The 25666-nt window shown below is 37.6% G+C and overlaps 1 protein-coding gene across 6 annotated transcripts in view; it reads right to left on the bottom strand.

The window, feature by feature from the left end:
• Nucleotides 1-3544: 3544 nt before the first annotated feature.
• CNOT4 (CCR4-NOT transcription complex subunit 4) overlaps nt 3545-25666 on the bottom strand; it is an 81803-nt gene continuing 59681 nt past the window's right edge. For 5 of the 6 annotated variants that reach the window (XM_085321265.1, XM_085321264.1, XM_085321266.1 and 2 more), the window contains 5 exons: nt 23712-23769; nt 23205-23454; nt 20859-21356; nt 5719-5931; nt 3545-4935 (listed from right to left, as the gene is read on the bottom strand). In XM_085321265.1, the coding sequence (XP_085177391.1) occupies nt 4634-4935; nt 5719-5931; nt 20859-21356; nt 23205-23454; nt 23712-23769 (1321 nt within the window). In that variant the 3' untranslated portion in view covers nt 3545-4633. The remainder of the gene's footprint in view (nt 4936-5718; nt 5932-20858; nt 21357-23204; nt 23455-23711; nt 23770-25666) is intronic. The other variant, XM_085321269.1, reaches the window with a different exon arrangement.

Below are 25666 nucleotides of genomic sequence, written 5' to 3'. Positions count from 1 at the left end.
GAAAAGGTATAGCCTCAGCACACTATCCTAAAGCTACAATGACACTTTACCTTTTCCCCCTTTTGGAGCTTTGTTTATAGCAAAAGCTATACATGGAAGAGGACCCAAGAGGTGGACAAGAACCTGCAGCTGTTTTCTATCACTAYAGCACTTCAAAGCAGTAGAAAAGAAAGATGCTGGAATTTGGGCCAAAAGAAGGTAGTGCAAGTTCTTACAGTTGCTACAGGCACATTCAATTTGAATATTTAATACAGAAGTAGCCAAGTAGAAGGCACTTCTAGTAATGGATACAGCCACATAGCACCAGAAGATTTAAAGTAACAAGTGTTCTTAATAGAGACACATTCATGACAAACAGCACTTCACATTTCATCTTTGCTTTGTGAGTGCTAAAAATTCATGTCACTAATAGCAGGCAAGCTGGACTCAGGGAGAGGTCATTCTCCTCATTACAAGCACACACCCATGACTCCTCTGACAAGTGCTGGTGACAGCTCCAGTTCCTTCATTCTTAGAGCACTATGCMACCTCTCAATGTTTGTTGACATACCTCAATTCTGAGAAGTAACAATTTTTATTCCAGCACTGCAGTTTTTCCTCAGAGTCCCAGGCAGTACATTACTTTCTGCTTGATGGATTCACACGTGCCAGGGAGCAACACCAAATCCAAGTTGCTTTGTAACTTGAGGCACAACTCCATGCATCCTGAGAAGGACAAACAAGAAGCAGTTAGATAACTGCTGTACAACCTTTCTAAGTGTATTTTTCTAAATTCCTTTGCAAGAGGGAGAGGGGGGAAAAAAATCAGTGAATCTCACCATGGAAGGAAAAACACGTTCAAGCCAAATAAATCTCAACAGCAGCAGGGCCAGTTCTCAGATYTGTAAATCAGTAGTCTGAGAACGACTAATCTCCCCCAAAATCCTATCTCCTGAAGGCCTGAGATTAAATGAGTATCTTTTGTTAAAACTTTATGGAGAGTGGAGATTATGACGGTGGTGAGAGGAAGAAGAGGGAAAACACAAACATTGGGAGTTCAAGAACTAGAAAACTACTGTTCAAATCCATGATTAAATATAGTCATTGAAGTTGGCAATSGTGTTTTAAGTATGGTTACAGCAGCCCTGTTGGGACACTGCATTTGTAGGGGCACATACCTGCTCATGCTTGACTCACAAATAGGAAACGAAGTTTATAAAAAGATGACCTTACTTATGCAGTGGCTCTTCAACTTTCCTAGGTGGCATTGTACTCCTGAGAAGCATCTTTCTCTTACCAGAATAAAAAAAAAAGAAATAGCAGCCATGAACCTTTAATGTCAGTCCAGAGCTGCTGAGCTCAGTTACTACACTTACAGTGCAACCCTTTGAAAACAGTTCTTCTACCAACACATTCACAGCTAACAACTTCCTATCTCCCTGCAACACAGATTTTTTATTCATTTTGTAGGAGTCCAAGCCATTCTCCTTCAAGTTTATGCAGTCTAGATGTCRCCACCTTTTTAGTCAAGCATGTTCTTGGCTAACAAGAAAGAGTTGCACATGTCCATACAGTACCTACAAAACAACAGATGATGTACTACTATAAATCACATGGACAAAGCAGCCACAGGRGCATTCTCCTTTCAATAAAGGCTCCTCTACAGTGTTTCTTGTAATAGGAAGAGTCCATCAACAACAACAAAAAATCTATGAGAAACTGATAAAGCCCTACACAGTTGAACAGAGTGAAATGCCAAGTAGTTTCCCAACCAGGAACAGGGAACATCTGTTCCAGACAGTAGATAAAACTAGGCTAGAAGTTGCAAAAGTCCACCCTTTGTACTGCTGCCTTCGCAGTATTATTGCCCACTTCTGTCCAAGAATAGCATTTCCCCATAAATCTGATCACAGCTATGTTTTAGTGTTACGGTACTTAATGTTACCCAACTAGAACTCTCAGCTTGGAGGACAAGAAAAAAAATTCCAGTGGTCAGCCTTTTCTTAATGCTAATAGTTTGTCTTTAGGTAACTATAAACCATTGTACAGCAGTGGGAAAYAGGCTTTGACTGCTTGGGAAAGTGCTTTCTCTCTAAGGGCAACAGTCCACAAGRAGAGTTTTCCTTCAATGCATCTCAAACTTAAAGCTAGATCAAGAAACTGGAAAGGTTCCAGCTTCATGAATTGCTATTGTAAATAGACAATGATTACAGCTACTTTAGGCTGCTTATTTTCAGGGTTGAGAAGCAAAATCTGCTAAAAGAGAAGTGTTAAAGTTTCAAAAGCGTCTGTCACCAATAACTGGGCAAAAATCCATCACATCTTCACCAGTCTCCAGACAGTGGCTCTCACCGGGTCGCTTCCTCCACGGCTGAGGCCACGGGGTGGCAGGCTGTATCACGGGAGAGGGCGCTCCCACCCCACAGTCAAAGCTGCTACAGCACTAAGCACTTTCCTGATTACAGTAAGGGACTGTGCAAGCAAGGGCTGTTCGGGTCACACACCAAAAAGCACTTTTTTTTTTTTTTTTTTTTTTTTTTTGGACAGGAACAGTGTATACTTCTTCCAAGTAACGAGGGCACAGAACTCCATTTGCAAGAATGCCTGTCCAAAAACCAGTACATTCAGCTACCAGACAGTGCTAAATAGTACTAGTAACACGGATAACAGAGCAGCAAAAGTAAGCAATCACCAACAAGTAGCATTTTATAAGGCAGGCTATTCAGAGTAACTTCTGGCACCAAACGCAGTACTTGACATTAGCAGGCTGGTTTCCCTACGCAGTGAGGGATTCACGAGGACTCTGCTCYGAGTCCCAACACAGTTAGGAGCCAGTCTCTGTGTATTAGGTGCCCACAGTTCAGTGCTGCAGAGTCCCTTCCTCACCACTGCCACCAGCAAACGTCTTCAGATGGCAGCCAGCACAAACTAAACAGCTCACATGAGAAACCCTTCTGCGCAGACATTTCTAATATTTCAGACTCTCRGCCATCTCTCTAATGAGCTATGCAGTAAATATTTCAATCCACTATCTCAATTGAAATGTTATAGGTTTTAAATATCAAAACTGATCTCTGGCTATAGTGGAAGATCCCACTGGAGGTCTCCTATGTGTTACAAACTCTACATGTTCCGCTCCAGAGTGAAAATGTTTTGCAGTTATCTGACTCAAGATGCTGAAAGAAACAAAGCTGTAGGCAGTAACATGCAGTCTCTGCCACGTGTTCAGACACCTTGCTACCTGTCCAGTGGCAAGGCCTTTAATTAAGGGTAAACACAGAAGTCTTTCACACTTTAGATTTCAAACGATGGCAGGAGGACTTAAGCACAGATGTCCTTTGGCTGTTATGAGTAAAGAAAACATAATCCCTAATTTTAAGATACATACACTTTTTCCTCTCCAATACAGATGTTACCATGCAATGCCATACCTTGAATCTCCAGTAAATCTCCATGTARAAGTAGCTCCAGTTTAGGATGAACAGGAGAAAACAACTGCAAGGACATATAGATATACTGTACTCCAAAATTAAGTTAAAAAAACCCAAGAAAAGCAAACACAAAGTCATCATCAAGTTCTGTTTTATTTAAGATTTTAGTTTTAATTCTGAAGAAAGAGGTACATTTCCTTGGTTTTAGTTTTAGCGTCAGGTTATAACCATGTTTATTTTATCTGTTTCTTTTTCCTGTCTTTTCAATACTGCACAAACGTCCAGAAACTACAGGGTTAAGTAAAAGCTGCAGGCAGAGGAGGTCAGAGGTTGCTCCTGATGGTGATCATGTGGCCCCAATGCAGTGCTATCCCAGAGTGCCCTTATCAGGTGAATCTTTGTTTTTTAAAAAAAAAAGAAAGAGAGACTGACAGAGGAGACAGAAAGACTGAAGTAAATATCACTCGTGTTTCAGCTGCTTATAATTATATTATGTATACACTAGGTATTAAATCTGTGAATACTTTTAAAACATTAAAGTTTACTTTAAATCTAAAGCCAAAATTAAAAAAAAGAAACTTATTCTCCCATTCTCCCCTCTTTAAACCACTCTTTAGCAACATGCCAGTTACTCATAGCTATAAGTATGTTTTGTCTTTCAACACACTTCATGTCAAACCTCTTACTGACATAATAAAGGCCCTCTTTCAAAAAAAAAAAAAAAAAAAGCTATTTCCCTGTGTAGTGCCACACTGAACGCAAAATAAATGCTAGGCCACTGCTTGCCCCACATGTTCAGTAACTTCATTTAAATTAAATACCTTTTTCCTGTTTCTGCATTTGATTCTCCATTGCATTTTTTCCCTACTGTAGATTGACATTTTTTCCACTATGCAGAAATACTCATGTGCAAAAGACATAAGACAGTAATATTCTCTTTAAGCATTGAGACTGCATTTTGATTTCTCTCTCTCTTTTTTCTTAGAATGTTTTAGGAAATATTTCAAACAGTGTATTTCAAACACTGGCTCAGCAGAAACGTAACAAAAAGAGACGGTCATGACCCTGTGATCGCATTGCATTTGGGGGGGAAGTTTGATCAGGAACTGGATTCTTCAGAAAGAAAGATATGAGGAGGAACAGTAGGTGGGCATGGGGAGGAGTCAGGGCGGGACACTTCCTGCATTTCTAACGTTTATTTTATTTTATTTTCTCCTCCTTTCCTAATGACGATCCAGCGCTGAGCTCTGTAGTAGATCTGTGGGGGTTTTACTGGGGGGTCTGAAGGCTGTCTGAAAGCCTGGTGGGGGGGAGTGGAAGCTGGTGGGGTTTGAAGGAGGGGAGTAGGGATTCCAACTGGCTCTGTGCAGCGGGATCTGTGTGCCGAAGGGGTTACTGTGGTGCGTCTGTGACGGCGCTGCGCTGGGGCCGTCCATCTCTGTGAGGGCCTGAAGAGATTTTAGCCAATGTGGAGGATTGTCATCTTGAAGGGTGTCTAAACTGTTTCCTGTGGAGGCTGGGATACCTACACAGAGAAGAAAAAAAATTAAAAAAAATAAAAAGGAGAGAAAAATGGGAGATAGGCAAGTCAGAGCAGAAGCAGTAAGGTGAGCATGAAGGAGGTCAATTTAACCTAACAAACAGCAACAGTAAGAAAACATGATTAGTTTGTACAGAGTATGCATTTTACACCGTTATATAAAATTACCCTGCCCGCAAAACATTTAACATTTATATCCAGGTAGGAGAAAGTACCCCCTCAAAGTACTCTTCAAAAGACATTTTTCTATCACATATTCTRCACAAGGACTGCATCCTTGCTTGCATGATCTTATCACAAACTACCAGTACGCTGCATGCTTTACCTCCTACTCTGCCTATTTGAATCATGCTTCAGCCTCTCTAACAGGGAAACACAACCAGACAGCCTTATAAGAGAGAGCTTTATAAACAAGTGGAGTACGTCCCTTTTTAAATAACAAAGTCCAGTTAATGCTATCAGTGCCTCAGGACCAGCGGCGCACATACCGGACATGCCATCCAGCAGAAGGGACACCTATATTGACCCTATGGATAAGCATTGACCATCCTGACTCTCTGCAAAAGGTCCCGGGCATGCAATGCGAAGAGCTAGGTGACGCTTTATTATACCTAGTGGTTCCATAAAATTCCTAGACCCTTGAGGTTTTGTGGATGGAAGCTGGAAGAGACCACCGCATACTGACTTTTTTTCCAGATGCAAATCAGTTTGTGCCAAATACCCATTTGATGGTTTGCCAGTGGAGCTGAAGGAGTGAGAAACGGTTACCTGTGATGATTGCGGGGTCCATCCAGCTGCCAGGGCTGTCCCAATTCAGGCTGTCGGTGGTGGCAGTGTTGGACGTTGGTACACTGTGGTTGGCGTTGGAGGGGGAAGAAGCATTGGGCAGTCCACCAAAGTTGATGTTAATGTTCGGTAGAAGTGCCCTTAGCCCGTCCTGCCATTCCTTCATATTTAAACTCTCTACAGAACTGCTGTTGTCTGGGAGATTTACCAACAAAAAAAAATGAAAGATAAAAAAATAAAAAGCTGAAGTTAGAAACAGATGTCCTTCTTTGGTGGGGTATGGGATTTTAATTTTACTTTTTAAACTAAGCATTTAATACTTTCCCTATCCAAAAACTAGGGTGATGTTTATATGGCCAATGAATTATTCAGAGGGGTTGGCAGGTTTTAAATCAAGCATAAGAGCAGGAGAAAGATTTAACTCCTCCTCCAATTCATATTCCCCCATRTTTTTTCAGTTCAGAGACTTCAATAATTAAGGCTGGAGCAGCTCTCCCTTCATTACTTTTGGGGGACAACCCACCAGATCCTTTATGAGAAGACTCTGCTGCATGCTAAATAACCCAATTCATCTGCTTTATCAGTGGTCAGTAGACTTGAAAGGRTTGCTTTCTTTGAAGTATACTGAAGTGAAGAAAGGCTAGGTAGGGCTTTGCTATAGAAACTGAAYGTGATTAAATCACTTGAGGAACCAGGGAGGTGGGAGGAGTATCACAAAAGGTTTTTGTTTTATTGTAGCTTGCTCATTCACTGCCCTACAGATGTTCTTCAGAAGGAAATGGTAACCAGGTTCTCATGAAGTTGGAAGGAATGCAATTTCCTCTTGCAGTTGTAGAACAGTAGAAAAAAATTCTTTAAAGATCTTTCAGAATAATTCCCGGCACAACTACATCCTCAAATTTTAGTTAGAGGCAAACCAGCTGGACACCAAGACAGTCAAGTCTGAACTATTTGGCTACCTGTTTCAGGGCACGTACTGACAAAGAAGGACAACAGAATAACTTAACTATTAGCACTACTACAAACAACTAYTGGATTCTATGATTCATTTCTTGTTTTAGTTATCTTAAAGCAAAACAGACACAARCATCCTAGTGTTTACCAGCAAATACAGAAAACCTAGCAGTCAAATTTGAAAGGATACATGTYGGACAGTACACCGGGGCTACCTCTTAATCTTTGATGGAAATATAGCACACAACTTTTTATACCATCTCTGGCTGTCCTAGCTCAAAAGAGGATTTTCATGACATTCAGAAGCATTACAGTGAGATAGTTGCATAACACTGCTCCTCCATCAACACTGGAGGAGATTTAAGTCTTCATGGAAAAATCAGAGGATTTCACTAACTCACAAATAGACATTCATTATCAAACCATTCCTTGGCAATTCTTATAAAGTAGAAAACTCAGAAGAATTGTCTCCAGTAACCACCTTTTGTAACTAGAAAAGAAATGCAAATTGCTGAAAACCTGTGCTTTCATCCAGAACTTTCCCTCTCCAAAATCTGAGGTCTTTTTAAAGTAAATTTTATATAAGAAAGTGTTCTCTTTGTTACTTATGGCAAGCAACTTCAATCACAAATAGCAATCCACAAGTCAGACTTCAGTTTACGTCCACAACTGGACTTCAAAACCAGTCACTATGTTARTCTATCACCACTTAGCCTGTGGTGACTGTTGCAGCAAGATATTTCTAATCTGCTGCATGCTTAATATGGCCATTTAATACAGCATAAGCATTTAATCGTGTGCATAAGCATCTCCATGCAGCATGACAGCAGCTGACATCTACAAAGCATCATCACAAAGAGTAYACCATAACTATACAAACCATCCTTAGTGCTTGGACAGTCAGAATTTACARTTTGCAGAGTACGATTTAACCAGAGACTTCAAAGGCTTATAGTCAACATCTGTTGACTATATATGTGTGTGTGTGTGTATCCTCATTTACTGGCAAAGCCTACGGAATTCCTCTTCTTCAAAAGTTGGGGCATAAAGCACCTCAAAACTGAAGACAGACAACTCTTACATAGTAAGCAACAAAAATGTGAACAATCAGGTAATAGAAACAAAAAAAAGCCTGCCTCTAAGTATATGCATCAAATTGCATTTTAATTGCTACAGTGTTGGGAGGAAAGTACTATTGAAACTGCAGCTCTGGTTCAAGCCACATACGACCAGCTTACAGTAACCTTTGCTTTTCTCTTGTCTATGTGCTATCAAGCACCCTGACCTAAGCATGATMGTATCCACAGGCTGTGCGTAGCATGAAAACATGCTACAGGGCCTAGAGTATAAGTCACTTTGGGTGAAAAAAAGCAGGGTTTTCACTGATTTGTTCCATGGTCATCAAACCCTAGTGCACACAACTGGCTCTCACTTGTACTTTCACTCCTACTGTAAATCAAACCTACTTCCTGTTCTCTCAAACTCCCACTTTAYTCCCTGTAATACAAATGCAAAACAAACAGCTTTAAAGAGTTCAGTGCTTTTAATTTTTCATGCAGACTTATGAGAAACTTGACATCTTTACCAAAAAAGCCTAGTTAAATGATCCTGGGGTTAAAAAAAAAAACCTCAAAGAAATTTTAAAATTTTAACTAGTCAAATACACTTCGTAGATTTTTGCCCACATCCATGAGCTCATTGAGACATATTTCTAGTTCAGCTACTATAATAAAAATAGTCAACTCATCAACACAGAAATAATCACRTGAGATGCTACATGGGACAGTTTCCATTATTTTCTCACAACTGCTTCCAAAAGCTGAAGCTAAACTTGTGCAAAAACATGCATCTCTGTGCTGTTAGTCATTCCCACTATGGAGCAAAAATATGCACAGATGCTTAGAGCTGCACAAGAGAGAACGTACTCATTACAATCCCTGTGAGTTGKGGAACTGCAAGCTCATGACGATGCCATGCATGTTACTAACACCCAACATCAGAATTAGCGTGCAAGCAAGTAAACATGCAGTGAACACACCCGTACCAAGCATATGGATGCACAGACACACAGTGCCAAATAACGTCATTCAGAAAAGAGTCCAATGTCAGCACGGACAGCTCAGTATCGCTAGCGGTAAGAAAAGAGGAGTTACAAATTATAGTAAGATAGGAAAGTATAGTATAGCATTAGGCTATCTCGGGCTATGACAATATAAAGATCTTATGTTATTCTCCATGTAAAGAAAAAAAGGAAAAAAGACAAATGCAGCATACGTAAGAGTTCAGAAAGGTAACAAGCAGTTGAAATAGATTTCTTCAGAATGTTTTCAAGGAATGGGAAAAACTGGCGCTGTTTGGTGACAAGATGCATTAGTCTGTGAGGCAGGCATTGTGGACCACTTATTTTACCCCAACACGGAACAAAAAGAAATATGAAGTTGTAAGGAAGACTACCCTTTATCTCAGCTATTGGCACAAAATCTACTTCGAATTGCAGAAATCAAGAGATTAAAGTTCTAAAAGGATTCACTGTCTATAAAAAATGTTATTTGTTAACAATAAGCACATCTCAATTACTTACTAAAATTTTGTGCTCCAGGATACAAAGCACAAAACAAAGTATTCCAAAAGACATACCGTCTTCTGCAGACGGCAGGGTTTGCAGGGCTGCAAGGCAAGCTCTGACAAACAACATTGCCCTCTGACAACAGAGAACAAGCACTGCAGCACTCGAGAGCCTGCAAGAGTTTTGCAGTTTGGCTGATAATGCCACAATAAATAAAAAAGCAGGTTGTCCAGACAGAAAGCTTCTCAGCTTTTTGCAAGACTCCCAGGCTCTAAGAAACACAGCAATTAAATTTCTTCTGTAATATGGGATTTGACAAGGGGTTAGAATATATGGGATTAATACACAGAACGCATTGGAGAGGAAGAACAAAAAAAAAACAGTCATGACTGGAAGATGATCTGCTGCCCTCTCTTCTACTTCTAGGATAGACTACCCTAAGAACAAGGTAAATACACTGCCACATGTCCAAGATTTAATACACCTTTCCCAGCTCACTAGCCCTTAAAAAGTTTCTCTATAGAGAAGGTTAAGCCACAGTTTTCTCAAAGATTTTCCTGCTCTACCCTCCAAGTCCTCAGTTACTGCCTACCACTAGGAAAAACATGCACTGAGAAAAACTCCTGAGGCAAACCAGTACATGAACAATTTTGGGCACCATACATCAAGACTCAAACCAAACAGTTAAACCAGCATGTCTGTGCAGGATTCTCACAAGTTTTAAACACAAGTCTTAAAACTAGAAATGCAAGTCCTCCATAAACAGAGACAGGAATTACTTCTATGCTAAAAAAACAAAACAACCATATGTTAGAGATGGGTATTTTCTGAAGTTACTACTTATCCCACTGCTACTTTGTCCTTTTTGTTAATTGATGTAATAGCTTCTTGGTGAAGTATAAAAGTGTTTTAAAAAAGAAGAAAAAGCTATCTCCCACTTAATACAGGCTCAAAAAAAAAACAAAAAACAAACAAACAAAAAAAACTATTTTCCTATTATATTTCCCTACTTCTTGTAGAAGAAGTAGGCAGAAGCTGGTATAAGGAAGCAGTTTTATGACTAGGTAGCAGAATTCTGTCTCAGTTTATCATAATCCAGTAATGCGAGAGCCAGTGTTTTAATCCTTCCCCATCCAAAGGAATGAAAACAGTCTACTTCCATAGCCTCATACTAATTTAAAGCAGTATGTCCAATAGTAGGAAAATGTGGAAGAAAACAGRTTCAAATCCACTTGACTAGAATGAAAAGATTTTATGCACCAATCTGAAGATAAACTGGAAACATATTAGAGATTTCTTTTCCCTCCATCTTGTTTCTGGGGCAACAGAATAACCTGGTTAAGCCCCATGGAAAGAACTAATATTCACATGAAAATCTCAAACACAGTTGACAGTCCCATTCTGAATTTCAGTCTTCCCTTGAAGTGCATTTTATAATCCCATTTGGTCTGCTAGAAGCTTGTGCTCCCAGAGGAGAGAGCAGATTCCACAGYTTTAGCACTGAACTTTTTCATGTTTCTGATGCCAACATGAAACAACAGCAATTTTACCTAAAAATTTTCAAAGTCAGTCACTGTCTTGGAGTGAGCAAATAAGCTTCACTGTAAGTTTAACTTGTCTGCACATTTTAAAGCAAAAAGACTTAGTTTAAAATAGAAGATATGAAGCTTGAACATTCATCTGTATGACAAATCAGTGATTTTATGAATTTCTAGTACTGCCGTTTCCCCATTACAACATCTTTTTAGACAGTCTGGTAGCGTTACTTTAATATGCTGTATCTGCAATGCTCTGACATTATTTCTTCAAATTAGGCAGAGCAGTATTTGGAGAAGGGAGGGTTCAGAGAAAGAAAGTCTAGAAAGAAAAATTGCTCTATTTTACATAATCCATACTTTAGAACAGATTTGTTAAATACCTAGCTGCACTTCATAAATTCATGGACTTCATAAATTTTGACCAACAGTATCATAATGGRGATTCAAAGCGGTTTCAAATTTGGCTATGCAATGCTTGTGATGCTAATGTACTTTATGTTTCATTTTAAACCTAACTGGATASCATGTCTTAAACTATTTAAGATGTAAGACAAGCAATGATTGAATGAGTGTAAACTAGAATGAACACAAAACTAGGAAAAACACCACAAAGACTACGGGCAGGTCAAATTTTTGTTCCAATTACAATGAGACTGTATCAAGATTCACAAAGTATGTGCTTAAATAAACGACTAATAGCAAAGACTACRAGATTATCACATTAAATAAATGCAAAACAAGTGTAGTTAGTTCTTTGCTATATCAAAATTATATAATTAATACCAAATCTGGCTTTATCTTGGTATATAACAGGTAAATACGTTTATGCCAGAAATCCTACATAAATTCCTGTTGAAAAGCAAACACTCCTCCAAATCTAGGCTGCAACTTTAAGAATCATGTTAGTATGCCATATGTGTGACCAAGACACACAGCAGTACTACAGAAAAGCTTCAAATAAGCAAGACATTCAGAGGAAAACCACTATATGAAGCAAGAACAACCTTGTTAGTATTGCTCTGTATCTGACTACACAGGGTAGCAATAGAACAAGTGAAGAGACTATCAAGGTGTATTTAGAAACAGAATWATGACTATCACAGTAACTTGGCTGTAAGGAGGCCCTTGTAAAATCTTCAAGGGCACAGTACAACAGCAGCTACTTCTGAAGCCTCTACAAGAGGGCCAGAATGACAAAAAGTTAAATGAGAACAGCTTAGAGAGAAGAGGAGAGAAAGAAAAAGAAAAGGAGCAGGAAAGAACCAGAGACTGAGTTCAGCCAGAGGCTCTCAACTCTATTACAGAGCCAAATATAGTCAGCAGAAAGCATCCCTTTTACAGTGACATCCCCATTAGTCCTTGCTTGGTGCTGCCTACTGTAGCAAATGCTAGAGGCCGCCTGCACTTCTATGAAACTGCCCCTCGTCCTCCTCTGGGAAGTGACTGGTGCTTCTCCATTTTMTTAAGATTACTTTCTGCTATTACTATTTCTCTTTTGCAAAAAATTGTCTGGTGTTTCACTGTGTGAAGGGAGTAGAAATAGACATTTTGCCTTATCTTAGAATGAAATGATCCCACTACATTAGATGAAGATATTTAATCTAAAGCTTATACATTTATCCATCATCCAATCAGCTATAATAAGAACCATACTCATGTCACTTCAATGAGAAGAGCTTCTTCGCTCATGGAATTTTTAGAACATGAATAAAATTCCATTTAAATAGGTAAGAATTAAGGTCCAAAGGATTTCACATTCAGACTTCACTGATTCTGATAATCAATGATTTCTAGGAACTCTACAATCCTTATATCACATGAAGTTTCACAAAGATTCTCAGAAGCCTGGAACATCACTATCAGAATAAAGAAAACTGACTCTAACCACATTAAAATAGCAATGCAGCCCATCAGGAACACAGTTAAACCTCTGGTATCTTCATATTAAAGAGACATTAAATGACAGGACCACTAAGAGACAGCTGTTTGAAGAAAACATCGAAAAAAACCCTCAGAGATTCTCCATGCATGGCAAGCAGTTTGGCAAACCACATGAACATGTTTTCTAAATTTCTTTCCATAATGTGGAATTCTTATCATTATGAGCTTTAAGAGCAAGATGAAATATATATATATAAACACACTGAATTGACTTCAGTAGTACAGAGATACCAGTCTACCCTCAACTTCAAAACAATGCAAGTGAAGCAGCTTTTACCTTTATTCCATACCAGTCCCTAAGATTATATTAATTACTTATCTAATCAATTTAAAAAAGATAACCATGTAAATCAAATCAGTACCATCTTTCAATGTAAAAATTAGATGTACTTAAAATTCATTATATTGCTCTAGTACTTGATAGTTTGTCTTACTGAGCTGCATGTTAACACACATTTTTTTTTTTTTTTTTACAGTTTTTCTAAATCATTTTTCTTCCTGCTGATCACATGACAGTATAAGCTTTAAGCTTTCTGTGACTAAATAAGCCTTAAGAGACAGGAAATTTAATCTATTTTCAGGGGAAATCCCTTCTACAAAATCAATGAGGAAATACGTCATCTTAGATATTCAATAGGAAGATTCTTATTTGCCTGTATGACAGATATTCATTAGACTTGAGAAAAGCAATTTTACATTTATTAAGTATTTTGGAGCGTTCTTGTGATTGCGTCACACTTACCATGGCTCAAGTGATCAAGTCTAATACGTATTTGTAGCAGCCAGCCATGTAATTTTAATCTATAAGAAAATTTAAATTCTAGCTTGCTTTGAAAAGCATGCTTGAGTTCACGTTTCCACAGTATCCTAGAGTATTCCAGCATTTTTACTACTGAATTTTAATAGTTTGTTACTGAATATGTTTAGCGTCCAAGTTCAAGACCTCAACTGAGGCCTGCCATGTGCATACAGAGGTGACAAAATATTCTTTAATAGTTGCTCAATAGTCAGTGAACATTCTTTTCATGTGAGCTAACAAGACTCATCTGAAAGAGGACCACATAAGAAAATAAGTGGTTCTCAACACTGGTAATCTTAAAATGAGCCTAAACTGAGAGCACAAAAACTGTTAAGATACTGAAATGAACAGAAAAACTCCCAGATGGTACACAAGAAAAGACATACGATTTTCATTCACGTGAATAACCAAACTTAATCTCAACCTAAGTATACTGCTGCTTATTCTTAGTTCCTGCATCAAAGTTCAAACTTGCTAGACTATTCTAGAAGTCAGTGCGTGAGGGGAAGGCTTTGACCTCAACTGGCAATCCGTAAGTGTATCTGTGGGGCGTGCATGTGCAAATAAAAGCAAAACATATGGAACTTTACCCATGGTCAATGCAATAACTAGAACTGGTAAACAAAATAGGAACTTATAGGCTATTGCTAATTATTGACAAAACCTGTATAAGACCCAGGATTCTAAGAATATCCTGACCAATGCTCTGCCCCAGATGGTGAGAATAGCTTTAGCACAGTGCGTGAATATTCTGAGAAACGCTMAATTCATTTTGAACTTTTCAAACTTGCATTTGAAACAAACAAGGAAGGCTGACGTACGCCTGCAGATACTACAATCATTCTGTGGAAATACTAAATGCCCTCTTCCACTAGAGGTGACTCACTTAGCATACTATCTCTTTTATACAATAGTTTCTGCTAAACAGTTATCTGAAAACTGTCACAATTGAGGGTTGAGAATGCAAATCCAGTGTCTCTAGTGCAAYAGAAGCAAGCCAAAAGTTTAGTTTCAAATTGAACGTTATATATTGTCCTGAACTTCCCAGTGAAATACAAAATAAGTTATGACTGGAAATAAAATGAGTCAGAGTTTAGAAATTTTAGAATTTAGAAATAAGCCTGAATTGCAGCAGGGAGGGGAAGGGGGTAAATGCAGGCAGACTCAAAATGCCTGACAAGAAGCTGGGTGGGAGCAAGAGCCCAAGAGCCTCCAAGAAAAAAGTCAGAATATAAAAAACAAACAAACAAAAACAAAAAACAAAACAAAAAAAACCAAAAAAACTCAGAACGTGAAAAACAAAAATACTCAATGACAAAGGTTATACACTAAGAACAGCTATTTTTGTTGAGGAAACCTGAAGAGATTAGGGTCTATGCAATGGTCAGTAAAATCCATACTGGAAACAAATGAACATTCTTTACGAACAGTGCTTTTCATTCTTTTATTTTCAAATAAGTTGTGATCTTGATACCAGAATATCAGGGAGGAGCTGCTCTGCTGTCTGGGAAGATTTTTGGTCTGAAAAGCTTTTGGAGATGCCAATCTTGGCACTGAAACTATTAGTTTTACTAGTTAAGATCTGTAAAAGACTTCCAGATTTTCAATATTTATACTTCATGAGAGAAAGCCTTTAGCAGTAGACAACCATAAATGGAACTAGGAGCACAGAGAAGTAGAATTTTAGTTGCAGTGCTTTCCACCTAGCTGCTGTCAAAAAAATCAAAATGTCAAGGCCAAACGAACAAGCAGCCCTCTTTAAAGAAGATTACTGGACTAATGCTGCTCTCAAAGTTAAATTTAAGACCATCTGTACTTAAAACTGCAGTAAGCACTTCATGACTTGTCAAGTCAAGATGAAGAGTGTAACAATTAGTCCTTCGTGACACCTAAACAAAGGGATGTGGGGCAGCACTGTATAAGTTACTTCAACTGTTGCTAGGAGTAAAGCATCAAATACATCCTGTACACAGCATATTGAGAATGGTTAAGTTTTACTATATGCTGAATTCAACAACCATAAAAGAGAGGCTGCCCTGTTTCGTAAACACACAGGGGAGCAGAAGCTTGAGACCACAGGAAAATATCTTCAGCCCTGCCATTTTTTTTAAGCTCCCTTCCTTTGTATAAAACAAGCCACAACCTTCTTTGTTCAGGAGACAGAATACACTAACAGTCAACCGAGAAAGAGGAGACAAAGTCAAAAGGGCAAAGGGGCAAATAAGAAAATTCTCTCAAAGGGAAATGAGATAACATTTTGAAAAAATATAAAGTCAGCCTACGACTCTTGGTATTCAAGGCAGATCAGAATTAATGTTAAAATTCTCTGTCTGATCTATCTTTTGCCTTTCTCCATATTCTAAATAAAGGTTTTAAAGCAGTAAGGTTAAGCCAACAGATTAAGATCTCTGCTTGTTTTACTAAAACACTGTCAAAAAAGTACCATTAGACAAAGAAGGATTTGATGTTCAAGGTAAGTTCAATGGCATGGTAGCCAGATAATTTAAAGTGGTAGAAGATGCAAAACAGTAAGCTGCTCAGATACAGAAAACCTCAGAAGTAGAGGTAAAACAGTTATTGCACAATAGTTGGTCCTTCTTAATATAACATTCATGCTTTCCCCTCACTCCTATTAGATATTCCTTCACAAAAAAACAAGAACAGACAAGATTCAAAGATGTGCACGTTGATCGATACCTCAATAAGGTATGTAAAGTTAGTATCGCAAAGACTGCTGTATGGCACTCAAAAACTGAGTCATCTTCCTATTTATTGGCTCAATCTCATATTTAAATGTACGTATTCCTATCAGTTAGGCTGCACATATAAAAGAGACGCTACAGCATTAAAACTAAAAGGTTCTGATATAACAAAACCTTATCAATTACACTCAACTATGGAGACTTACAACATTCAAGCACATAAAGCTTTCTTCTCCTACTTTAAATTGGGTTTATTCTTTGTTTGTGCTTCCTATTTTTCTCTATGTCTACTTGATTATTTCCCTTAGCTTTCCAATGCACGTATGATATATGGGAAGAATGTACGTGAATCATACAATGTAGCATTAGTCTTGGAAAAACTACAGTTTCAAGCTACATCATTATTATTAATTTAGTATGTTCTTAAACAATGGTTTTCTCATTATGAAGTAAAATACAGAAGATAATTATGAAATTAATACATGAAATAACAGCTAATGTCTCAAAATACTAATTAATAAATTTTGCATAGAAGTGGCAACAAAGGTAGACTAATTATTTACAACTTTTTCCTCATACTTTTAACAGGGCAAATTTGTTCTTACTTTTTCTATGGAATAAAATCCATGACTACCAACTACCTAAAGTCAAGAATTAAAAACAAAAAAAATATATTTCTTTCTATTTTCCCACTACCAATAAACATGCCTATCATTTTATAAGCATCTTAGTTTTTACATTCAACTCTCAAAAAAATGTTGCTAGTCTAAGACATACCTCAGCCTGTTACCCAATATTATACGTATATTATTTCAGAATACAATGTTAGGCAGTACGGTTGCAACGATGATTTTATATCAGCTACTGACAAAGCACAAAGGCTTTTATGATATCCTAAAGAAATATATAAATAAAGCAAAACATTTCTTCACATTGCTGTGCGGGGCCCTTTCCTTCACCATGAYTGACAGAACAGAGAGCCACTGTCCTATATTCTTAGGATGGTTTGCATACAGTTTAAGAGTGCTTTTAACAGCAGTCATGCTGTCCAGACATAAAGAGTCATCGCTCTTTTCTCCTGAAGCACATTTGAATAGTTATAATTACACAGTAAATCACCTAAGCCATCCCACCCCAGAGACCAGCAACAAGCCTAAAYTGCTGCTTTCAATGGGAATACATAGCATCTGCTACGGCTTGCAAAATCACAGGGTTGAGGCAGAGGAGGAGAAAAATCTCTCCAGAAATCAGAGTTCCTTTATCTAAAAGTTTGTGAACACAGGTATGCCTGATGAACATGCCATATTTCAAGTATATGTATAATAAAAATTACGATGTCAATTATGCAAAGTATTATAGGCTTGCAATTGCTAACATATCAGACATAGAACTATGCCATTTCACTGGGAAMCGCAGAATGAGTTTAATAAATACTGCTCCCTTTGATAAATAGGCTACCAAAATTCATACAGAAACAYGGATTTTGGAGTTAATGTATGCAGTGCCTATGGCCCTCCATTTAAAGCTGCTGTGCATCACTAACAGCTCTCCTTGGAGCTGCTGAGTCAAATACAGCACAGCTCTGATTCTAGACTAACAGGCAGCTTTAGAACATTACCTTTTCCTAGTATGTCAAACRTAAGTATTTCACATCATGTGAATCATAATGCTTACATAAAGCAAGAATCAGCAGTTATCTTCAGGCACTGTTTTCTTCACACAAGCTTCAAAACCACAAATAAACTTAGTGAAATCAACCAAAGTTGGTATTCAAAAAGCCTAGACAATAATACACTAATTTCAAACAAAGTTTTAGAAGAATTTTTAGATCTGCTTGTTTTCACATAAATGAAAGGGAAAAGTCTGAAAGAACTGGTTGAATAGAGAGTATAAACTAATCAGATAATGCATAGAATGAGCAAACAATTTTTCTTAACCACTGATCCTGCATCTTCTGCTCTAGGAATTTCTACTCCAGGGTTAGGGAAGCGATCAAAGATTTTTGTAAACATTCAATTGAGAGCAGTTGAGAGTCTCTGCTAAAAAAAAAAAAAAATAGAATTTGGAGTTTTGCCTATCCTAGGTTTCTCTTCCTGTTGCATTTGAAATAGCAGAGCTGATGACATTTTCCAAAACACCCTAATACAGACCACCACCACCACCACCACTAAAAAAAAGCTGGCAAAGGAACTTCAAGTACATTTCAACTAATCTGTCATACTAAATAGCTATTAGRACACATACAGTCTTTTCAAGAGGTCAGTTGGAGTCCTCAGCAACACACACAGCTGAAAGGTGCTGTCTACACAGCTTCTGTACTTGTGTGTCAGTTTCTGCCACCACCCTCTCCAGACAGTTGTATCTACGTATCAATAAGAGCAAAGTAGGAGTTGTACAATTACATACCTACTTCTGATAGAGTAAAAATAAGCATGAAGAACAGGAATTATTCTCTCAAAAGCTATATAAAAGCTTTATAAAAGCTATAAATGCATTGAGAGGCTGTACACTACATAAGGATTTGAAGACAGAATGATCGATAAATTCAAAACTATTAAGTCAACATGCCAATAAAACAAGCACACTGGCATATCCTGATTTTCACATTACTAGTGCTTCTGAAGTATTAACTATCATATAAACAATACAAGTCTATAATCTAAAAAACAAAACCAGACCTACTTGAGACCAATCTAATTTCCGACAACAGAAAAAGAGGAACAATCAGTGTGCAAATCTTTAAGAAATATCAAAATTCATATGTAGATCAACTGAGAAATGTTTGCAGTCCAGCAACCAAGGTTATCTAATCGCAAACCAGACAATGTTTTCTGTAGCAAGAGATTAAGGCCAACTCAAAGTAACTTTTCAGAGAGACTACAGCAGATGTTTATTTTCTGTTTTTAACACTGCAACTGCCAAAAAATTAAAATTGGTTCTAGCAGTTACATACAAAAAAGAATATTTATGGCTATCATCTCTGTTGCCTTAAAACATATGGGGAAAGTATATGACATTAGCTGAGCATCAACTAAGAACCCAGAACCTGCCTCTTCAGAGACAGAGCCAAGTATCCACAAGTCTTCTCTAAAGACAAAAAGGACCACTTTCAAACTTCCAGAAGTAATTAAAATAATGCAATTTTAAGAATACTTTAATAAACTTGGAATCAAGAATCAATCTGTAATGCAAACAGATCTTACTTTCCAATACAAGGATATTTTGGGCCTTACTGCTGCTTGTCACTGGTCCCTTGAACAGCAGTTTTTAGAACCTATTCATAGAAGACTGATAAATCAAAACTTAACAGCTGTTAATGCCTTCAAGTTTCATAGAAGTTAGGGTAAAGAGAGCAACAGTTTACACTGCTGTTAGGCTACTGCATTTGTGACTCCACATCAAAAAAAGTTTTGTCTTGTTTTCATTTTTTACACTTCAAAGTAATCAGTATCAGTTAATCGGTAATTTTATAAGCTTTGTCAGGGCCAGTACAAAGACTTTCAAACTACTTATATTTGTAGTCTRGAACAAATGTTTATACTACAAAATCAGCCTAAGGACACTACAGCAGTACTATAGCTTTGACAAGGCTTCAGAGAGGACAAAGCACAGAAAAGAAATAGCTAAAAGTAGCTCTTGTACTAGAAGCAAAAATACACAGTGACCTTTTCCCTCAGTCACTTCCTTACAGGATAAGGAATACTTCTCAAAATGTATCAGAAGAAAACAGCTGTGACAAAGTCTCAAGAACCAGTTTTCTTCATCTCATATCTACAACAGCTTGTAGAGAGTTTCTCCCCACAGTTGATTATAAACTTAATAGAAAAATCATTTAGATTTTTTCCTGGTAGGAAAAGAGAACCAGTTTCAGACAAGCCTTATAGGAAATGTGGAAGCATTTCAAATTCCAGAAGTGAATTTCTGACCAAATCAACATTCACTACAATTAGCTCATCAGTTGTAGTGCTTACTGCAAGAGGCTATCAATCCATCCAAGGCAGACTAAAGTGGCTTGAGTGCTCATTTATTTTCCCCCAACATCACAGCCCTCACAATCAGGATGAAACCTCTTATACCATTGCAAGCATCCATTCAGTGAAAGATTAGCATAATATTAAGGCCATCCGAAGTACAGAAACGAACAGCACTGAATGTTTTATTACACAACCATTTCATTATGCGCTAGAAGGAACAACCAGTCAGTACATCTGACACAAGTTTTTCTTTTCTTTTTTCCTTCCCTCTTTAAGAGCTCTGATCAGTATCTGCATGTCAACACTGAAGCCACAGTGCATTTCCAGGGTCTACTCTTCTTAAGCAAAGTCTGGCAAGACCAAAACACCAAAATACCAATCTGTTTTGGCACAAAATTAAGCGGGCACAGAATACTCCACCTTCCTTATAAAGCTCAGTATTACAAGGCTAAGTATCCAGTTACATTTTAAAAAAGAACAGAAAGGGCTTATTTAAAACAACATTCCTCTCTTCCTTTATAAACCTAGTATATCACTCAAGAGATATCATTCTAACGCTTGCAGCTGGCTATTTCCTTTTCCTGTCCTGGCTCAGAGAAGCTGAAAGCATCAATTAAGTCATATTCATGGCTGTCCTAATTCACCTACCTGATATAGGGATCCCTCCCAGACCTGTGCTGTGCTGTGGTGGGAGATTCAAGTCCAAGAAATTACTATTTGAGGTGGGATTTGCTGTGTGGTTCAAGTGCATGATGCTATTGCGTGGGAAGGCCATCCAAGGATAGCGAGCTGCTTGGCCTGGAAAACTGAAGGAGTTGTAAACTGCTCGGTGCTGTTGAAACTGTGGGAACCTCTGTGGCATGACTGGAAAGGTGCTACTGAGAGAGTTGGCATTTGTGGGTGCAGCAGGATGCAGGAATCCAGAGCCTGGCCCTTTGGCAGCTGTAGTGTGTGGGGTGGGGTTCTGAAGAGCTGTGGGCGAGAGGGAAGGTTGGTCTTGGACTGACAGTTCCTTCTCAATCAGGTCTGCTAAGGCTTTGCGGGTGATGTCAAATGGGTCAAACCCTAAGTCGTCCTCTTGCTGTTTGGAGGAACCAAACCCAAAAGCCGCTTGCCAGTCTGTAGAGGAGGACACTGGTATAGTTTCTGTTGGAGAGGAACAAGATTTAGAAAAAAATTAACAAGTAACTATCAATAAAAAAAWTTTCAGCCTCAATGGAATTGAATATGTTACCAATTATCTTTCATATAATACATGTTCCCTAAAGGATCATGTGCCCAAAGGGGCACCTCACTGATCAGCTAAGACCTCCATTTTCACAGATCAAATTACTTAAAATATTGAAACTAGTATTTTTAATACAAAATTGCTGAGAGCTTAGACTGCAAAAAGCCTTTTTCAATTAAGGCCAATGGAGAAACTCGTGTTTAAAATGTTCTTTTTACCCATATTCCTCAATGGAAGTGTGACTAAGCAGAATTTTTTAGTCTAAATAAAGTTGTTGCTCTGTTAATTATTTTGCTTTCAGTATTAATACTACGCTTCAGCTCTGCTGTGCAAAAAATGATAGGAGAGGGAAAAGGATACTCCCTCATAGTTATAAAGGCTTCTGAGCAGTGATGAAAAAAATGTCTATTATCATGAAGAAAGAACAGGTGTAAAGTACACATCTTGATTAAAAAAGGGAGTAAAACTGCATTACAAGATGCTGTTAAGTATTTTGAGTGTTGCAACAAACRAGTTAGGGGAACATGGCTAATAGTTTCAATTTGTAGTTTGTTTTAATATATTGAGACACTTAGTTCAGCTTCAACAGATACGGGTTCTAACTTCACAGTATTTTTTTGTGGCACAGAAATTTGATGACTACAAAGTGGTATCACTTAACATTTACTCCCTCTGCTGGTAGGGAACCTTGACTACCACTTTAAAAAGTTGAAATTATGCTCAAAGAATCCTCTCTCAGAACAGATCTACACTTTCATTTTAGTGTATAAGCATGRATTTTAGAATGAAAAGAGCTGCTAGATAAAAAAAACTTTCATATCCTGATTTAAATAGCAATAAGACATTTGAAATTCATTATGAAATGAACAAGATCTCTACCATCTAGAAGCTGTCTCTCACTAATGCTTAATCATCACAAAAATCAATGTGTATCTCAGCAGCAGGTAATTTCTTTAGTAATGAATATTATTTACAAACAGGATTATTGCAGCCAGAAGGGAGATAAGCATCAAAAGAAGATTAACCACTAAATAAAGAACTGTATCCCAAAGTATCACTAGATTCTATTTATTATCTTTATCACTTAACTTTCTAACATGTCTCAGATTGAGATCCTAAATACAGTTAACCATTCTCAAGAGYATATAAATGCACCTAAAACAGTTTCATTCATATGCAGTGATATTTCATAGCAAAATAACTGGAGAACACAGATGTCTTTCGTTGCTGCAATTAACTATTTCTACCATTTCCCTCACTTCAGAAAGATAAAAATTAGGTAGCTTCACATAACTATGCAGGATAATACAGGAAATATCAGAAAGTGTGCAATGATATTTAACATTGGAATTACAGATAACACAGATTACAACAACGTATACTGACATCATCATGTATTTTCCTCATCCCCAGCAGAAATCTGAAATGCTAACATTAAGCATACCTGTCACTTGTCCTATTATTTAGGAAGGTAGTTAGCTAAGAAAAAAAAAAGCAACAGCAGAAAATACTAGAAAACATACCAGAAAACTGGAATACTCTCTCATAAAATAATCTTAAAAGATAAATCTAGACAGTTGAAAAACAGTAGTTTTTCTTAGAAACATTACTACAGCTGTAGTGTTGTCTACAGTTTAAGGACACATTTAATCATTTGTGAAGAGAGAAAAGAAACGAGATGAATCCCGGAGTTTTTGGTTTCCCACAATTTTGGGCATCAGTTACAACAGCAAGCAACATCTAGCAATGTAACTAAAGGTCCCTACCTGATGTGAAGAGGCTCTGTGGTTCTGGTGCTGTGGGCCAGTCATTGGAAGTCTGTGGAGAACTGGGGAATGGAGGGAGCCCACTTGGGATGGGGTTGGGGTGCCGGAAGTTGTCAGAGAAGAGTGACTGTGATTCTGTTACAGCCCCTTCAAAAGGGGACCGTGCACTGTGATTAGATGAACTGATGGGTATGACCGGGTTTGGTTTTGATAAACCTGGTGGTGGTGAAGGTGTGTCACTGTTTGTTATCTATGGGCAAAGGAGAGAAAGAGACGGTTAAAACAGGAATGACTATACTTAACATTCTCTGGTATTACAGTTAATATATCAAACTGAAGTTTTGAGGAAATTTTATCTCTGTAAAATGTTTAACATCAGATCTACTAGAAACAGCATTTTGTAGTCTTGAACAAAACTATGATTTTTTTCTGAAAGTAATTGTTTCTCAAACTGCAAGTTGCATCAGGCCAAACTCTACTCATACTTTCATAGCCTTTATGTCTTACCTGTTGAGARCTGTCACCATTTCCTATACTGAGGGAATCTGAAGGTTTGTCGATAGGGCTAGGAAAGTAGGAAGGGAAAAAAGTCAATAAGACAATCAAGTATCCAGAGTGAACAACAATTGCTTTTTAGTAATATAAATTTCTTGAAATAGATAAATAAAAAAAATCATGAATCAAGGAAAAAGTCCACTTGTGAGATTGAAATTATGAGCATTCCAACCATTTGACATATATTATAATATTTTTACTTCCCCCCCCCCATTCTGCTTGTTGAGTGCCCTGTTAAGGAACAAAAGGAAAGTTTTAAACATGTTCAAAGTAATTCTATGCTATTTCAAACAAGATTATTGTATTATGGCAGTATGCCATTTGTAGTCAGCTCCATTTATTCTATTACTGGAGAGAGATTTGGAAACAGATTCATTTTCAAGATATCTAAGTTCTCAATTCCCATATATAACCTAAATGAATCTAGGGAGAGAGAACAGATTAAGTTTACCAGCCTGTCCTGGTAGGAAGTCAAGTTTCCCACCAGCCTTCAAGCTTTAACTAGCAGAAATTAGTTCTAAAGAAAGAACAAACTTTTGGCATGACAAAAGGGGGAAAAACAAAGGAAAAGRCATTTAAAAAAACAGAGCAAACAGAATAAAGATGAGAAACAACAGAAAACCGCTTCAGAACACTGTTCACTAGGAATAAGCATGACTAAGTTGGAATGGCATATCTCAGGGTTCAGGAGTCCCGCAGGCATTTGTGAGCAGCCTTCGTTCTACTAAATTCTCTATTAACAAGACAGCTCTATCTTCAGTTCAGATGAAAATCTCTGCTTTACAATCTATAGGTGCTTTCATTTTATCTACTCATAAGAGGTATGCACAAATATCAAGCTGCATAGCCTGAAAGCCCAGTCCTTCTACACACACAAGTTATAATTATGAATTAAGTTCAAGTCAGAATGTGATACAAAACAAATTACAGGCATATTCTGTTAATACAAAAAATACAGACTTTAACTGGGTGCAGACTTCAGATCCCACCAACATCTTGTTTTCAAACATCCCTTTAATTCTGCATAGAGCCACTTATGGTTCAGAATTCAAAAGACTTCTCCCTCCATGTTTGTTCTCCACAGCCCAGAATAATTAGAATCTAAAATCAGCAGAAATAATTCTCCATTCTAAAGATGGGCTATAAAAGTTACGTTCAATGAGAACAATTTTTGTGCAAAAGAATACTAGTTGAGTTGGTATCTCAGAAAGGTAATTGTAGTTCAAGTATTTAGTATATTTATGATATAAAAACAAATCAGGAATATATTTGCAAAAAAGTACTACTCCAGAAAAAGATTTGTAACTATTTTCTACTCAGTGGCTGAACAAGATCAAGAAGGTTATTCCACTCAGAATGAATTCCTGCCTGTTAGTAATTTCTGAATACCTACAGCACAAAAATTTTTGTAGACTCTTCACTAAACAATCATTCCCACTAGGAAAACTGGAACATCAGCTCTACCAGGCCACTGACAGAAAGACACAGCTTCAAACTGCAGTGTTGTGAAAGGTAATGCATGTAATACTTGAACTTAAGGGCCCTTTGTCAGATAGGCTTCCAGTCCTCAAGAATGAATAAGATTCATTAGCCACTGGTTACAGCACGTTTGCATAAACTTAGTACGTTCTTTCCAGAAAGGAGACAAAGGAAGCTACATGCCATTACTGAGATGCCACCATAGGATCTCTGATCACATCTCAGTGGGACTGCTATTAAGTCTAACAAGAAGGTASCACTTTCAGCAGCACTCTTTACCACAACGTTAATGCATTGGTTCAATATTGATTTAAAATGAAGATTAGCAACACCACTTCTTGAAATATTAGAGTTTACCTTGGCATTTTCCCATTCAATCTCTGAATGAGCCCAACAGATATTACTTAAGGGGTCCAACAGGACCCAAC

This window comes from Rhea americana, unplaced genomic scaffold, assembly GCF_003343005.1.
Source record: "Rhea americana isolate MKP2758 unplaced genomic scaffold, rheAme1 scaffold_69, whole genome shotgun sequence".
NCBI lineage: Eukaryota > Metazoa > Chordata > Aves > Rheiformes > Rheidae > Rhea > Rhea americana.
The sequence above is the reverse complement of the archived record's forward strand: the minus strand, read 5'-3'. Positions and strand labels throughout refer to the sequence as shown.